The 18,102-nt window shown below is 43.6% G+C and overlaps 1 protein-coding gene across 2 annotated transcripts in view; it reads right to left on the bottom strand.

The window, feature by feature from the left end:
• Positions 1-18,102, bottom strand: part of LOC121532242 (BTG3 associated nuclear protein) — a 64,292-nt gene that overhangs the window by 30,067 nt on the left and 16,123 nt on the right. For both annotated transcript variants that reach the window (XM_041838066.2, XM_041838068.2), the window contains 3 exons: positions 17,972-18,084; positions 14,983-15,054; positions 13,772-13,816 (listed from right to left, as the gene is read on the bottom strand). In XM_041838066.2, coding sequence (XP_041694000.1) covers positions 13,772-13,816; positions 14,983-15,054; positions 17,972-18,084 — 230 coding nt within the window. The remainder of the gene's footprint in view (positions 1-13,771; positions 13,817-14,982; positions 15,055-17,971; positions 18,085-18,102) is intronic.

Here is an 18,102-nt window from a genome sequence, read left to right as displayed (position 1 = left end):
TGTTTTACTGCTGTTTATACGAGCAGGCTTCATCAGAAATGGAAACAAAAAGATCAAATAAAATGTTATTTGTCACATGCTTCGTAAACAACAGGTGTAGACTAAACAGTGAAATACTTACTTACGGGTCCTTTCCCAACAATGCAGAGTTAAAGATAAAAAAATAATACAATTTGACACGAGGAATAAATTCACAGTGAAAAACAATAAGGAGTAAGAATAACATGGCTATATACACTGTACAGTTGAAGTCAGAAGTTTACATACACTTAGGTTGGTGTCAATAAAACTTGTTTTTCAACCACTCCACAAATTTCTTGTTAACAAAGTCGGTTAGGACATCTACTTTGTGCATGACTCAAGTAATTTTTCCAACAATTGTTTACAGACTATTTCACTTATAATTCACTGTATCACAATTCCAGTGGGTCAGAAGTTAACATACACTAAGTTGACTGTGCCTTTAAACAGCTTCGAAAATTCGAGGAAATGATGTCATGGCTTTAGAAGCTTCTGATAGGCTAATTGACATCATTTTAGTCAATTGGAGGTGTACCTGTGGATGTATTTCAAGGCCTACCTTCAAACTCATTGCCTCTTTGCTTGACATCATGGGAAAACCAAAAGAAATCAGCCAAGACCTCAGAAAAAAAATGGTAGACCTCCACAAGCCTGAAGGTACCACGTTCATCTGCACAAACAATAGTACGCAAGTATAAACACCATGGGACCACGCAGCCGTCATACCTCTCAGGAAGGAGACGCGTTCTGTCTCCTAGATATGAATGTACTTTGGTGCGAAAAGTGCAACTCAATCCCAGAACAACAGCAAAGGACCTTGTGAAGATGCTGGAGGAAACAGGTACAAAAGTATCTATATCCACAGTAAAACAAGTCCTACATCGACATAACCTGAAAGGCCACTCAGCAAGGAAGAAGCCACTGCTCCAAAACCGCCATAAAAAAGCCAGACTACAGTTTGCAACTGCAAATGGGGACAAAGATCGTACTTTTTGGAGGAATGTCCTCTGGTCTGATTAAACAAAAATAGAACTGTTTGGCCATAATGAACTTCGTTATGTTTGGAGGAAAAAGGGGGTTCTTGCAAGCCGAAGAACACCATCCCAACCGTGAAGCACGGGGGTGACAGCATCATGCTGTGGGGGTGCTTTGATGCAGGAGGGTCTGGTGCCCTTCACAAAATAGATGGCATCATGAGGAAGGAAAATGATGTGGATATATTGAAGCAACATCTCAAGACATCAGTCGGGAAGTTAAAGCTTGGTCGCAAATGGGTCTTCCAAATGGACAATGACCCCAAGCATACTTCCAAAGTTGTGGCAAAATGGCTTAAGGACAACAAAGTCAAGGTATTGGAGTGGCCATTACAAAGCCCTGACCTCAATCCTATAGAACATTTGTGGGCAGAACTGAAAAAGTGAGTGCGAGCAAGGAGGCCTAAAAACCTGACTCAGTTACACCAGCTCTGTCAGGAGGAATGGGCCAAAATTCACCCAATTTATTGTGGGAAGCTTGTGGAAGGCTACCCGAAACGTTTGACCCAAGTTAAACAATTTAAAGGCAATGCTACAAAAAACGAATTGAGTGTATGTAAACTTCTGACCCACTGGGAATGTGATGAAATAAATAAAAGCAGAAAATAAATCATTCTCTTTACTATTATTCTGACATCTCACAATCTTAAAATAAAGTGGTGATCCTAACTGACCTAAGACAGGGAATCTTTACCAGGATTAAATGTCAGGAATTGTGAAAAACTGAGTTTAAATGTATTTGGCTAAGGTGTATGTAAACTTCCGACTTCAACTGTATATATACAGTGAGGGAAAAAAGTATTTGATCCCCTGCTGATTTTGTATGTTTGCCCACTGACAAAGAAATGATCAGTCTATAATTTTAATGGTAGGTTTATTTGAACAGTGAGAGACAGAATAACGTCAAAAATGTTATAAATTGATTTGCATTTTAAATGAGGGAAATAAGTATTTGACCCCCTCTCAATCAGAAAGATTTCTGGCTCCCAGGTGTCTTTTATACAGGTAATGAGCTGAGATTAGGAGCACACTCTTAAAAGGAGTGCTCCTAATCTCAGCTTGTTACCTGTATAAAAGAAACCTGTCCACAGGAGCAATCAATCAATCAGATTCCAAACTCTCCACCATGGCCAAGACCAAAGAGCTCTCCAAGGATGTCAGGGCCAAGATTGTAGACCTACACAAGGCAGGAATGGGCTACAAGACCATCGCCAAGCAGCTTGGTGAGAAGGTGACAACAGTTGGTGCGATTATTCGCAAATGGAAGAAACACAAAAGAACTGTCAATCTCCCTTGGCCTGGGGCTCCATGCAAGATCTCACCTCGTGGAGTTGCAATGATCATGAGAACGGTGAGGAATCAGCCCAGAACTACACGGGAGGATCTTGTCAATGATCTCAAGGCAGCTGGGACCATAGTCACCAAGAAAACAATTGGTAACACACTACGCCGTGAAGGACTGAAATCCTGCAGCGCCCGCAAGGTCCCCCTACTCAAGAAAGCACATATACAGGCTCGTCTGAAGTTTGAATCATTCAGATGTTCATTGGCAGAGGAGAACTGGGTGAAAGTGTTGTGGTCAGATGAGACCAAAATCGAGCTCTTTGGCATCAACTCAACTCGCCGTGTTTGGAGGAGGAGGAATGCTGCCTATGACCCCAAGAACACCATCCCCACCGTCAAACATGGAGGTGGAAACATTATGCTTTGGGGGTGTTTTTCTGCTAAGGGGACAGGACAACTTCACCGCATCAAAGGGACGATGGACGGGGCCATGTACCGTCAAATCTTGGGTGAGAACCTCCTTCCCTCAGCCAGGGCATTGAAAATGGGTCGTAGATGGGTATTCCAGCATGACAATGACCCAAAACACACGGCCAAGGCAACAAAGGAGTGGCTCAAGAAGAGGCACATTAAGGTCCTGGAGTGGCCTAGCCAGTCTCCAGACCTTAATCCCATAGAAAATCTGTGGAGGGAGCTGAAGGTTCGAGTTGCCAAACGTCAGCCTCGAAACCTTAATGACTTGGAGAAGATCTGCAAAGAGGAGTGGGACAAAATCTCTCCTGAGATGTGTGCAAACCTGGTGGCCAACTAACAAGAAACGTCTGACCTCTGTGATTGCCAACAAGGGTTTTGCCACCAAGTAATAAGTCATGTTTTGCAGAGGGGTCAAATACTTATTTCCCTCATTAAAATGCAAATCAATTTATAACATTTTTGACATGCGTTTTTCTGGATTTTTTTGTTGTTATTCCGTCTCTCACTGTTCAAATAAACCTACCATTAAAATTATATACTGATCATATCTTTGTCAGTGGGCAAACGTACAAAATCAGCAGGGGATCAAATACTTTTTTCCCCTCACTGTATATTCACATATATACACACACACTACCAGTCAAAGGTTTGGACACACCTACTCATTAAAGGGTTTTTCTTTATTTTTACAGATTTTTACATTGTAGAATAATAGTGAAGACATCAAAACTATGAAATAACACATATGGAATCATGTAGTAACCAAAAAAGTTTCAAATATTTTATATTTGAGATTCTTCAAATAGCCACCCTTTGCCTTGATGACAGCTTTGCACACTCTTGGCATTCTCTCAACCAGCTTCATGAGGTAGTCACCTGGAATGCATTTCAATTAACAGGTGTGCCTTGTTAAAAGTTAATTTGTGGAATTTCTTTCCTTCTTAATGCGTTTGAGCCAATCAGTTGTGTTGTGACAAGGTAGGGGGGTATACAGAAGATAGCCCTATTTGGTAAAAGACCAAGTCCATATTATGGCAAGAACAGCTCAAATAAGCAAAGAGAAATGACAGTCCATCATTACTTTAAGACATGAAGGTCAGTCAATACGGAACAATTCAAGAAGTTTCTTCAAGTGCAGTCGCAAAAACCATCAAGCGCTATGATGAAACTGGCTCTCATGAGGACCGCCACAGGAATGGAAGACCCAGAGTTACCTCTGCTGCAGAGGATAAGTTCATTAGAGTTACCAGCCTCAGAAATTGCAGCCCAAATAAATGCTTCACAGAGTTCAAGTAACAGACACATCTCAACATCAACTGTTCAAAGGAGACATTAGGCCTTCATGGTCAAATTGCTGCAAGGAAACCACTACTAAAGGACACCAATAAAAAGAAGAGACCTGCTTGGGCCAAGAAACACGAGCAATGGACATTAGACCGGTGGAAATCTATCCTTTGGTCCAAATTTGAGATTTTTGGTTCAAACCGCCGTGTCTTTGTGAGATCTCCACATGTGTAGTTCCCACCGTAAAGCATGGAGGAGGAGGTGTTATGGTGTGGGGGTGCTTTGCTGGTGACACTGTCTGTGATTTATTTAGAATTCAAGGCACACTTAACCAGCATGGCTACCACAGCATTCTGCAGCGATATGCCATCCCATCTGGTTTGGGCTTAGTGGGACTATCATTTGTTTTTCAACAGGACAATGAGCCAACACACCTCCAGGCTGTGTAAGGGCTATTTTACCAAGAAGGAGAGTGATGGAGTGCTGCATCAGATGACCTGGCCTCCACAATCCCCCGACATCAACCCAACTGAGATGGTGTGGGATGAGTCGGAAGGCAGAGTGAAGGAAAAGCATCCAACAAGTGCTCAGCATATGTGGGAACTCCTTCAAGACTGTTGGAAAAGCATTCCAGGTGAAGCTGGTTGAGAGAATGCCAAGAGTGTGCAAAGCTGTCATCAAGGCAAAAGGTGGCTATTTGAAAAATTTCAAATAAAATATATTTTGATTTGCTTAACACTTTTTTGGTTACTACATGATTCAATGTGTTATTTCATAGTTTTTATATGTCTTTACTATATATATAGTACATGTGTCCAAACTTTTGACTGGTACTGTATTTATATAGAAACTGACCCTTTTAAAAGATCCTCTTGATCATCTTTAATTGCTTGTGTCATCAAAGCGTGACGGGATGAGACGTGTTTCTATTGGCCGTGTCTATTCTTAAAGAGATAGTTAATCCACAATTGAGTTGTGTCTGGCTGTAATTCATGGTACCGATGTTAGGAAAGCTGCATTGCAGGCCGAAACCTCCTCAAAAACACTTCCAGTGGCCACCGTCCCCTAGGTGGTCCACCGCTGCTAAATGAATATAGGGAAAACACTGACTTCAAACTAAATTCATGTAATTCATGGTACCGATGTTAGCAAAGCTGCATTGCAAGCTGAAAAACACTTAACTAAGTTTGGTAGCTGTTTTTTTTCATACTGCTGGAATAGTCACTGGAATTTTGTTACTCAAAACTGGAACTATTTCCTCATGCAGTCTCACAGCCACATCTGTGTCTGTTGTTTGCTGTAACATAGACAAAGTTGTATTGTATGCTTTGTCTTCTATTGGGCACTCAGACGCAGATTGATTACCAGAGCTGTGAACAAACTCACCGATGGCTTGATGGAACTATCAAGAGCATTGAAATTTTCTGATATTACTGCAAAAGATTATGACATTCTCGCTGGAAAGAAAACATGGACAGATTCTTCTCGAGTATCGACGCTACAAAACTTAGTTTGAAGTCAGTGTTTTCCCTATATTCATTTAGCAGCGGTGGACCACCTAGGGGACGGTGGCCCACTAGAAGTGTTTTTGAGGAGGTTTCGGCCTGCAATGCAGCTTTGCTAATATCGGTACCATGGATTACATTCATTTTTTGCGACGATGCTTATCATGCTACCTCCTGGCTGTGGCAAAAGTAAACAGATTATTGTGCATGCTGTCACTACTTGCCTACAGACAGCTATGTGTCACATTTTCACTTAAGATTGAATTGATGTCAATGGGAGACTGAGAACATTTTTGACTTAAGTGGTAGTTACGATTAACCCCCAAAAATGGGGAATAGGGTGTAATTAGAGACTCTCCATCCCTCTCTAAGCCCTGCTGTGGTGCATCTTCCTGGGGTAGCTGTGGGCTTGAACCCAGCAGGAGTCTGGAGGTCTGGTGTGGTGGTGATGCTCCAGGCACAGTAAAGTTGCTACCAGAGGCATCTGGTTCTTGTTAACACACTACCAGGGAGCCGGGCAGGCTCCACAGATCGTATCTGCCCAGGGGACGACACACTACTGGGGACATGATATGAACACCAACACAGCATACACCAACTAGACAGTAGACAGACATATTTTGACATGCGATCTGTGATCTCCATCTTTGATCTCGGATATCTACAGAGTGATCTGTGATCTGAGAGGAAAGCCCCTTATCGTCCTCCTATAATGACATAGGTCTATTGGAGACAGTGCAGACTCCCTATTAAAACAAGGCTCTTTTGAAAGGGGAACCTCTTTAATAGCACAAGCTTTAAATCCTACACCGCTAACATGCATTACACAAACATGGATATAAAACATACATCTCTCTGTATGTACATTACACTGTTTCCAAGTATGCAACTCTCTCTTCCCCTCCCCTTATGGATGTAATTTACTCCCTCCCTCCCTCCCACATTCTTGGACAGGGAGAAATAGGAAGATTAAATAACAATTCAGGCTGTGGTCCAGCGGTTCGATCCGGAGTGTCTTATGTTCTTAACCCTGTAGAACACCCCAGCATCTGCTCTGTGTGTTAGACATCAGTAACAGTAGAGCTGGACAAACATCAATTTTGCGATAAATTACCTTAACGATAAATAGAACTACCAATGAGTGATTGGTATGGTCAGTGTCACACACACACTCCACGCTGCCAATGGCATTTACTAGTTCGAGTGCAATCTCCTGGTGCTTTTCTTATATTCTCTGGGCAATGAACTAAGTGCAGTCCAGCCCAGAACTCCAGTGTTAGAAGCAGAGAGAGCGGAGCTCCAAACAGCCATACTACAGTATGGTGCTGTTTCCCCTTTTCTCATCCCTCTACCTCTCCTTGTCCCTCTAGTCCCTCTACCTGTCCCATCCGCCCTCTCGCTCTCTCACATACTCTGTACCTCCATTTCTACCCCTACTTGTTCCTTTCCTTGTCACTCTAACTCTACCTGTCCCATCCTCCCCATCACTTACTCTGCATCTCCATTACTCTCCTTCTTCCCCGCTACTTACCTTTCTTTCCCTCACCCCCTCCCTCCCATCCACTTCTCCCTCTCTCTTTCTTTCCCTTCCACTCCTCTCTAGTGATTAAAGCCCCTGACTGATAGACGGGCCTGGGGAAGTGAGAGGGGACTGGGTTTCTGGACAGACTCCAGGACACACAGTCGTCCGTCCTGGCAGGGACCACTCAGTTCCCTGACCCGGTTCCCACACTGCTGATCCACAAGAGCACAACGTCAGAACGTTCCAGGTGTTACGCCACATCTGCCTGACAGGATGAGGCCTGGCCCGAGTCTCTACCGGAGGTTGCATGGAAGGGGGGAGAGCAAAAGATGGGGAGAGAGGATGTGGGGGGGTTCAAAGCCACTTCCTCCTGCCTGAGCACCAAGTGGGTTACCTCAGTATCACTTAAGGAATGTATACATCTATGACCATATATATATATATATATATATATATATATATTCATTTAGCAGGTGCACGTCCTGTCACTCCTTTTATGTGTGTGTGAGGAGTGCCACACCGGCATTGGGTATCGTGTGTTTGTGTACGTGTCTAGCTGTGTGTGTGCATGAATGACACAGAGTTCTGCCTGCCTCTCAATTTCCCCTCAGTGTCGGCATGAACATCATTTCCAGAATTTCTCTCCCTCTCATCAGCCTTTCCTTTTTATCTCTGAATCCTCCAGTCGGTCATCAGGGCATGGGTTAGATCCCAGCAGAGAGGACAGGGGGGAGCAGATAAGAGGTTTAAGGGGGGCTGAGGAGAGCTGAGGAGGAGTGCAGTAAAAGTGTAGCTCTTTATGGTTTCACAGGCCAGCCTGCTCTTCCAGCAGCATGAAAGAGCTTTTATGGGACAGCCAGGTGGCAGGTGCTTTGGATCCATCATCCAGCCCTGCCCATACCTCAACAGCAATATGAGGGTTACACACACATACAAGCGCACAGACCGACCGACGACACACACACAAACACACAGTGAGTGATATACCATGCCGCTGTCTCTTAGCAAGCAGTACAGTGCCTTGCAAAAGTATTCATCTCCATTGGCGTTTTTCCTATTTTGTTGCATTACAACCTGTAATTTAAAATTGATTTTTATTTGGATTTCATGTAATGGACATACACAAAATAGTCCAAATTGGTGAAGTGAAATGAAAAAATTAACTTCTTTCAAAAAGTTCTACAAAATAAATAACGGAAAAATGGTGCGTGTATATGTATTCACCCCCTTTGCTATGAAGCCCCCAAATAAGATCTGGTGCAACCAATTACCTTCAGAAGTCACATAATTAGTTAAATAAAGTCCACCTGTGTGCAATCTAAGTGTCACATGATCTGTCACATGATCTCAGTATATATACACCTGTTCTGAAAGGCCCCAGAGTCTGCAACACCACTAAGCAAGGGGCACCACCAAGCAAGCGGCACCATGAAGACCAAGGAGCTCTCCAAACAGGTCAGGGTTGGGTTATGAAAAAATATCCAAAACTTTGAACATTCCACGGAGCACCATTAAATCCATTATTAAAAAATTGAAAGAATATGGCACCACAACAAACCTGCCAAGAGAGGGCAGCCCACCAAAACTCACGGACCAGGCAAGGAGGGCATTAATCAGAGGCAACAAAGAGACCAAAGATAACCCCGAAGGAGCTGCAAAACTCCACAGCAGAGATTGGAGTATCTGTCCATAGGACCACTTTAAGCCATACACTCCACAGAGCTGGGCTTTATGGAAGAGTGACCAGAAAAAAGCCATTGCTTAAAGAACAAAATAAGCAAACACGTTTGGTGTTCGCCAAAAGGCATGTGGGAGATTCCCCGGGGGCAAACTACCCGCCCTCCAAGACACATACAACACCCGATGTCACAGGAAGGCCAAAAAGATCATCAAGGACATCAACCACCTGAGCCACTGCCTGTTCACCCCGCTATCATCCAGAAGGCGAGGTCAGTACAGGTGCATCAAAGCTGGGACCGAGAGAATGAAAAACAGCTTCTATCTCAAGGCCATCAGACTGTTAAATAGCCATCACTAGCACATTAGAGGCTGCTGCTGCCTATTGAAATCACTGGCCACTTTAAGAAATGGAACACTAGTCACTTTAATAATGTTTACAGTCACCTTAATAATGTTTACATATCTTGCACCACTCATCTCATATGTATATACTGCATTCAATTCTATAATATTCTACTGTATCTTAGTCCATGCCGCTCTGTCATTGCTTGTGTACACATTCTTAAATCCCATTCCTTACTAGTTTTGTGTGTATTGGGTATATGTTGTGAAATTTAAAGGGAAAACATTTAAATGTCTTGGAATGGCCTAGTCAAAGCCCAGACCTCAATCCAATTGAGAATCTGTGGTATGACTTAAAGATTGCTGTACACCAGCGGAAGTCATTCAACTTGAAGGAGCTGGAGCAGTTTTGCCTTGAAGAATGGGCACAAATCCCAGTGGCTAGATGTGCCAAGCTTATAGAGACATACCCAAGAGACTTGCAGCTGTAATTGCTGCAAAAGGTGGCTCTACAAAGTATTGACTTTGGGGGGGGTGAACAGTGATGCACGCTCAAGTTTCCAGTTTTTTTTGTCTTGTTTGTTTCACAAGAAAAAATATTTTGCATCTTCAAAGTGGTAGGCATGTTGTGTAAATCAAATGATACAAACCCCCCAAAAATCCATTTTAATTCCAGGATGTAAGGCAACAAAATAGCAAAAATGCCAAGGGGGGTGAATACTTTCGCAAGCCACTGTAAATCTTTGTACCGTCACAGAAGGGTAGAGGGCAAGGAGGGAGCAGACAGGGGGTCAGTCTGCACCCCTCTCAGCTTTTTTAACTCTTTCTGTTTGGCTAAAACATTCTTATCGCAGTCTTCCCCTCTCTCTGTTCCCCTTTAACCCCAGAGCCCTTCTTCCACCCTCACCAATCAACTAGCCCGCAGACCACTGACAGGGAGTCACAACCCCCAGTATGCAACACATACAACACTGCAATGAGACAGCCCTATAATATAACTGCTCTGTCTGGACCAAGAATACACGCCCCTTACACAAGCCACAATGTCCTAAACGACCACAGTGGATCCCACCGCCACAGAAACACCAGTCACCACATGAAACATAGCATCCCCGCCACCACCCACCCTCCCACCCCCGGACACACACACCACCCTCGCACACTCACCAACCACCCCGTCACTAGGGGGCCTCAGGGGGCAGCAGTCTGCAGCTGTGACAAGAGGAAGTGAGCATTGCAGAGGGAAGCACCCTGCTGCCTGATAGGGCCAGTCTATCTATAACAGAAGGAGATGAAAAAAGCGAGGGAGGGAGAGAGGGACGAGGAGAGCCCCGGATAAGAGAGAGAGGGAGCATCGGGGGGAGGGAGGAAATGTGGAGGCCTTCCAGCAGTGTGATATAGGCTATACTAACAAAGCATGAGTGAGCAGTATCCCACTGCGCTGGAGGAACAATGACATCACACAGAGACTAAGTGTAGCTGTAGCCTACGTACTCAGAAACAGGCCTTGTAGATTCATGCGCAGACCCAAATGGACAGGCTGCAAATTGGACAATGACATTTCTCTATGGTCTTTTGACAATGTGTGCTGTGCTCTCACCATGTTAGAGCAATCCTCATTACCGACGCACAATGAACAGAACACAATCCGGGATGCGATCAAATCGAGTTATTCTGAGAAATCTGACTTCACTTATAAGTAAGTGACTCATAAGTCAGAAGTGAAACAACTTCACGCTCCGTTCCTCTGTGCCTTTCTCCGTGTGTGTGTGTCCTTCCTTTAATCTGATCTGGGTTGCATCAACGTTCAAAGCAATCAGTCACACATAAAAACACACCAGGCTCATTTGAGAACAACACTGTCAGTCTGAGTCAGCTAGTGCTATTCCTGTCTCACTCCCTGGGAAAACACACTAGCAAGGAGGGGAAGATACCCTTGAGTCACTGTGTGTGTGTGTGTGTGTGTGTGAAAAGCCAGACCTGGAACACAAGGTTAGAAGAAGTCGTCAGTGTGTGTTTGTTTTGGCGCTGGCCTCATATCATTTTACAGACACAATCAAAATACGAGCTATAAAGTTAAGCGGGAAAATAAAAGAGTGGGTCTTTATTGGACAAGGTTCTCATGCTCTGCCAGGGGGATAGAGGTCCTGCCTCATTAAGTCCCTATACACAGCTAGGGAGGGTGCGTCCCAAATGGCACCCTATTCCCTATGTAGTGCACTAGTAGTACTCTATAAAATAGGGGATAGAGCGCCATTTGAGACACTGCATCAGCGACACTCTGGCACTGTGAGGGACAATTAGATCTAAGACACACTCTGCTCTTCAGTGGGACTTAGTCAAATGTTTACACAGTGTGGCAGGAGCTAGTGTTAATGGCAGTAGTTGGTGTTTTACATCAGGCTAACAGAGGAGTGTGTTGCGGTGGGTGGGTGGGTGGGAAAGGGGGATACCTAGTCAACTGCACAACAGAATGCACTCAACCGAAATGTGTCTTATGCATTTAACCCAACCCCTCAATCAGAGAGGTGGGGGGCTGACTTAAATCGACGTCCACGTCATCAGGGCCCGGGGAGCAGTTGTTGTTGGGGGTTAACTGCCTTGCTCAAGGGCAGAACTACAGATTTTTCCACCTTGCCAGCTCGGGGATTCGAACCAGCGACCTTTCGGTTACTGGCCCAATGCTCTTAACCACTAGGCTACATGCCGCGATGGTTGGTGTGTGAGTGTGTGTGTGTGTGCGCGCATTTGATAGTCAAACCGATGAGGAACCAGCCCTAACCTGACAAGTGAGACGTACTGGCAGAAAGCCTAAGAGTTAACAACACGTTATTGCTGAATAACATCGGAAACAGGGTTGTACAACTACTGTAGAACTTGGGTTAAGGCGGCTTCAAATTCAGAACAAGAACAGAGTCGTAACCGGAGCCAAGATACAAAAGAGAAACAGTCCGGAATGCTGCTGTGCCGTCACGCCCACCGGACTCAACGACCGGTTCATCTGAGGATGTGTGTGTTTGTGTCTCCGTCTCAGTGTGTGTGTGTGTCTCCATGTGTGTGTGTGTCTCCGTCTCAGTGTGTATGTGTGTCTCCGTCTGTGTGTGTTTGTGTGTATGCGTGCAAGAGTGTGTTTCTGTAAGGGGTAAGGGACGAATACCTCAATCTGTGGAAATGAGAACACATGTGCAACCGGAAAATAATAATATAAAAAACAATGAATGCTTGAAATGCAGATCTAATATAAACCAAAACCATGCCACACACACACACACACTATCACACAGGTGTCATTAAAGAGACTCACACTGAGGCCCTGACTAGAACAGACAAATGGCTCCAATAACTCTGATCCAAGCTAGCCTGGTCCCAGATCTGTTAGTGCTTTTGCCTTCTCCATTGTCAAAGTCAACAACATGTTTGGAATAATAATTCCATAAGGAGTTGGCAAAAGAGCAGAAACAGACTGGCATCCAGGCTAGATTTTTAACTCGCACTCATTTTAATATCACTGAGTTCAAGGAGTTATGGAGATACTGAGAACAGCTGGAGTTGAATATAGGTTGATAACTGATAAACTACCATTTGTGGAAAGTACCATTGGCACCCCTAGGGCCATTAACTCCAATCTAGAGTTTGGAGTTGCCAGGACTGTTGGAGTTCCTTACCCAACTCTCGCTCCTTTCCAAACGCAGAGAGCACCTTGGAATAAGGGGTGAACTAATTGGCTGAAAAATAGCTTGGGTTTAGTAAAAACAGTTCTCATAAGCTGAGAAGGAGTTAAACTTCACACAATCGGTGCTGTGCATACACGCACCTATCCTCACAGAGAAAAACAGTCTAGGGAGCGTGAGAAAGAGTGTGAGCCACTTCCTCTACGGCCAGGCTTCTAGACGATCGCAATGAGATCATGAATATTAAATAATGCCTGGTCTGCACAGCGCCCATCTGTGATGTGTGATCTGTGATCATCACACAGCCCTGGTGCTTTGATCAGGAGGCTCTCTTTGATCCCAGAGGAAAGAACAGAGAAACAGGAAGAACAGGGCCCTCTGTATCATACACACCATCCCTTCCTCTACCCACAAAGAGAGAAGGGAGGGATGGACAGAGGAGGAGAAAGACTGACAGGAAGTTGAGAAAGCATGTGAGACAGACGGCGAGAGAGGCTGGGTAAGACAGAGTGAGAGAGAGAGGGAAGGAGAGAAAGACATGAGAGAGAGAGAGGCAAACAGGGTACGACAGAGAGAAACATAAGACCGAGAGAGAGAAAGGGAACAATTAGATAGAAAGACATTTGAGAGAGAGAGCGAGACACACAGACAGGCAGGCCAAACAGGGATGGAGAAATACTGTAGCTCCTCTCTATGTGTGTTTGAAGGATCCACAGGAAAGAGGAGGACCAGCACATGGAGGTAACCCAGAAGTAATGAAGAATTTGGGAACTAAACTAAACCTCCATGGGTCGTATTCATTAGGCACCAAACAGAACAAAACGGCCTGAAACAGGGATGGGCTACATGGACTCGTCCAATAAGAACCACTAGTTCACATGTTCCATTGCTAAATGTTTTCCGTGATGAAGCTTGGGGGTAAAATATGAGGGGAGAGTTACTGTAGGGACTTACCTGTCCATCCTGCCCAACATGCACCTGGTGGATCTGAAGATTCCCCTGAGAGAGAGAGCGCGAGAGAGAGCGAGAGAGAGAGAGAGAGAGCGAGAGCGAGAGAGAGCGAGAGCGAGAGAGAGAGAGAGAATTCAGACAGCATCACAGTCACTTGACATTGGCAACACCACATGAAAAACAAGCCCAAATAAGCGCCATTTATTCCCTCTGTGCTATTTTCCTTCCTAATTGTATTTCATTCATATCCAATGCTGTCTGAGCTGCCATATGGACAGGCAGCATGGTAATCTCTCCCAAATAGCCTAATTTCCTTCTCCAACATGATGAAACCAATCGCTTTGATGAGGAGGGCCCCATTCCTAATGAAAACACACACTGTGAGTGGCAGTTAGGAGAAGTGGGATTTTGTTGCTAAGCTTTGAACTCCCAAAACAAACAAGATCATCCAGTGGGAAGGAGACAAAAAAAATACTTTTCTGGCATCCAATCACAAAGAGCAGAAAGGCTTTTCAAGCTTTTCTTCCTCCGTCTCTCTCGCTCTCTCCTTCTCCCTGCTTGTATTGGTTAAGAACCTCTGTAGAATACCTGGTCAGTGTGTCAGCCCTATTTGCATGAGTGCAGGTGTTTATTTATTTGTTTGTGAGTGAGTTTAGGCATGCTTTTGTGCTTGAGTGAGTATTCAAGTGTATGTGTGTTTGTGCGTGCGTGTGTATATTCAAGTTTGTGTGTATAAATGAACGCTCATATATACACACAAACTTGAATATACACAAACGTGTTTGTCTACTCAAGTGTGTGTGCACGCGCAGTGGCGCCTTGAAATAAATATCTCTCCCCCCACATCTTATTAAACAAAATGTTTAACTATGATGCTGAGGCAGAGAATTCTTTCTCAGACACTTGGTGTGGTTTTGTGAAAGATTCTTATAGAGCCAATCCATTGTGTGCATGCAAGGCTGTCTGGTGAGAGACACGGGCCATCTGGGTATTATGTGGAAACAAATAGTATAATAACCCATGCATAAGCACGCAGTAGATCTAAACAAGCACTCTTAACATCTGCTTGTGGTGAACTCCTGCCTAATGACTTTAATACTTGCTACCATTACTGACTATTACCATGCAATTTCGATTTACTGACTGGGATACCCGGATAGACAGACAGACAAACAGATGGACGGACAGACAAACAGACAGACAGAAACACTTACCTCACTGTCCTGTGTGATCTGCACCTCTTCCCCCTGTGGCACCTGGGCAATGTGGAGATGTCCCTGAGGGATCTGATAATGGCGAGAGATAACAAGATGAAGGAAGGAAGGAAGAAAGAAAGAAAGAAAGAAAGAAAGAAAGAAAGAAAGAAAGAAAGAAAGAAAGAAAGAAAGAAAGAAAGAAAGAAAGAAAGAAAGAAAGAAAGAAAGAAAGAAAGAAAGAAAGAAAGAAAGAAAGAAAGAAAGAAAGAAAGAAAGAAAGAAAGAAAGAAAGAAAGAAAGAAAGAAAGAAAGAAAGAAAGAAAGAAAGAAAGAAAGAAAGAAAGAAAGAAAGAAAGAAAGAAAGAAAGAAAGAAAGAAAGAAAGAAAGAAAGAAAGAAAGAAAGAAAGAAAGAAAGAAAGAAAGAAAGAAAGAAAGAAAGAAAGAAAGAAAGAAAGAAAGAAAGAAAGAAAGAAAGAAAGAAAGAAAGAAAGAAAGAAAGAAAGAAAGAAAGAAAGAAAGAAAGAAAGAAAGAAAGAAAGAAAGAAAGAAAGAAAGAAAGAAAGAAAGAAAGAAAGAAAGAAAGAAAGAAAGAAAGAAAGAAAGAAAGAAAGAAAGAAAGAAAGAAAGAAAGAAAGAAAGAAAGAAAGAAAGAAAGAAAGAAAGAAAGAAAGAAAGAAAGAAAGAAAGAAAGAAAGAAAGAAAGAAAGAAAGAAAGAAAGAAAGAAAGAAAGAAAGAAAGAAAGAAAGAAAGAAAGAAAGAAAGAAAGAAAGAAAGAAAGAAAGAAAGAAAGAAAGAAAGAAAGAAAGAAAGAAAGAAAGAAAGAAAGAAAGAAAGAAAGAAAGAAAGAAAGAAAGAAAGAAAGAAAGAAAGAAAGAAAGAAAGAAAGAAAGAAAGAAAGAAAGAAAGAAAGAAAGAAAGAAAGAAAGAAAGAAAGAAAGAAAGAAAAAGAGAAAGAAAAAGAGAAAGAAAAAGAGAAAGAGAAAAGAACTCACAATATGAGGTGTGTATGTACTATAATGTGCACTACTCTTCTGGCACCGTTAACACATACAGTTAGTGAGTCCACTCTCACCCCTCCACCATCAGCCACTAGTCTGAGCCCCGCTGCAGTCGCTGCCTGACAGATCATATGCTTTACATTTCCTCAACTGCATTAGCAGCACTCGTATATTTTAGGCTCGGATGCACCCGCTAATACTCTAGAACAGTGTTTACCAACTCCAGTCCGACCTCGAGTACCCCCAACAGCACACATTTTTGTTGTAGCCCTGTACAAGCACACCAGATTCAACTTGTCAACTAATCATCAAGCCCTTGATTAGTTGAATCAGTTGAGTTTGTCAGAGGTAACAACAAAAATGTGTGCTATTGGGGGTACTCGAGGACTGGAGTCCGATGCCATTTTAAATCTTTCAAAAATGTACTTTGAACGTTTGCTCTAGCCTGCCTGGAGTGCCAGATAGTCCTAAAACTTAAAAGCCCATCTATTACATTTGTCCATTAAGCCAGGCAAGCTCAATTATAAACAGATTGAGTATTTAAATTAGTTAAAATAGTATTTGAACCCAGGTCTACTCACTAATACCACTTCCTCTCCTCCCTCTTCCTCTTTAATAACACGAGGGACTGATCAGCTTTGAATAAAAGCAGAGTAGAAGTTTACCAGGAAGATCAATCGAAAAGTCTGACAATGGTGTAATGTTGCATTTTCATTGGATTTTGACTCACAACTAAACTGGACTTTTCATTTGAAACACAAATAATGATTGTTTACTTTTTTTTTTTTGGTCGGCAAGGGTGGAATTCCAGCATTAGTCTGTTCTTAGCCTGTCTTTTTATGCATTACTACACTCGTCCATTTTTGAGAAACCGGTTCCAGAAAGCGTTTTAGTGTGCACGGGGCACGGACCTGACAGAGAATATAATATTAGCAGTATTTCCAGTAATGCTCTCTGCCTCTATACCACGTATAAACATTTACGACAGAGTCAACCTGCTAGCCTGGTCCCAGATCTGTTTGTGCTCTTGCCAACTATTTGGCTGTCATTGTCAAGCCAAACAGTCTGACTGGCCTCACAGCAATCTTCAAATAGCTTATAAACATAATTTTCCCCCAATTTGGCATGACAATAAGTAACACAGAGTTGGCATGATAGCACAAGCTGCTGCTTCACTCAATAACACATTCCAGCCCGGTGGAAGAGGTGAGATCTCGGAGTAGTACAGTACTTGCTCCTTAGTTGGGCTTCAACACATTTGAATGGCATACATAAGATTTACTTGTAGGTCCTTTACCTCATTAACACTGAAAGGTCAAAGCACATTTCTTCTTTCTAAGTAATAGTGTGGACATTGGAATAGTGCCACAGTGTGACTCCATGAAGATGCACAGGGAACAGGAAGTGATCAGACACAGGTTACTTCCTGTTGGCCCACCCACCCATAGTGATGTAGTGGGCCTGAGTGTGACCTCTGACCCCTACAGCTGTATAAGGTTGTCCAATCAAATCCCTGAGCATGATGGAACTCTGCTACATTGACACACTGTCTTCCTGTGGAGCGGTGGACAGTCTCAGTGTAGTAGGGTGAGGTGATCTACCCACACAACATAGATAAGAGACTCACTCTGGGACTCTCAGATGACTAAGGAACTGGAGGAGGGTTGTGTGTGTGTGTGTTTGTGTGGAGAGAAGGAGAGTGTGATAGAACCAGAACAAGACAGAGAGAATCGAGACAGAAGGCAGAGAGATAGGTAGTGCAAAAGAGGAGAGGGGAAAAGAGTGACAGATAGAAATGAAAGCGGGATCACGAGAGGAGAAAGAGAGAAAAAGAAGAGAGCTACGAGGCCCAAGAAAGAAATAGGTCCGGTTAGAGATTGAGAGGAAAGCGAAAGAGGATGAGAGAGATTATCAGAGAAATTGGGTAGTAGGGCAGGAAGGAGAGAGAGAGAGCGCGATGGAAGGAGAGAGGAGACGCAGACAGAGGGGGGAGACAGTGACACTCACCACTTGCACCTGTCCATCCTCTCCTATGCGGTGGATCTGGACCTGCTGGACAGCCTGGTTGGCCAGGGTGTAGTGTAGAGTCTGTTGGGCTGCCTCCACCACAGCGCCACCCTCTGGGCATGAGCACAGGG

Source organism: Coregonus clupeaformis, chromosome 19 (genome assembly GCF_020615455.1).
Source record: "Coregonus clupeaformis isolate EN_2021a chromosome 19, ASM2061545v1, whole genome shotgun sequence".
NCBI classification, from domain to species: Eukaryota; Metazoa; Chordata; class Actinopteri; order Salmoniformes; family Salmonidae; genus Coregonus; species Coregonus clupeaformis.
The sequence above is the reverse complement of the archived record's forward strand: the minus strand, read 5'-3'. Positions and strand labels throughout refer to the sequence as shown.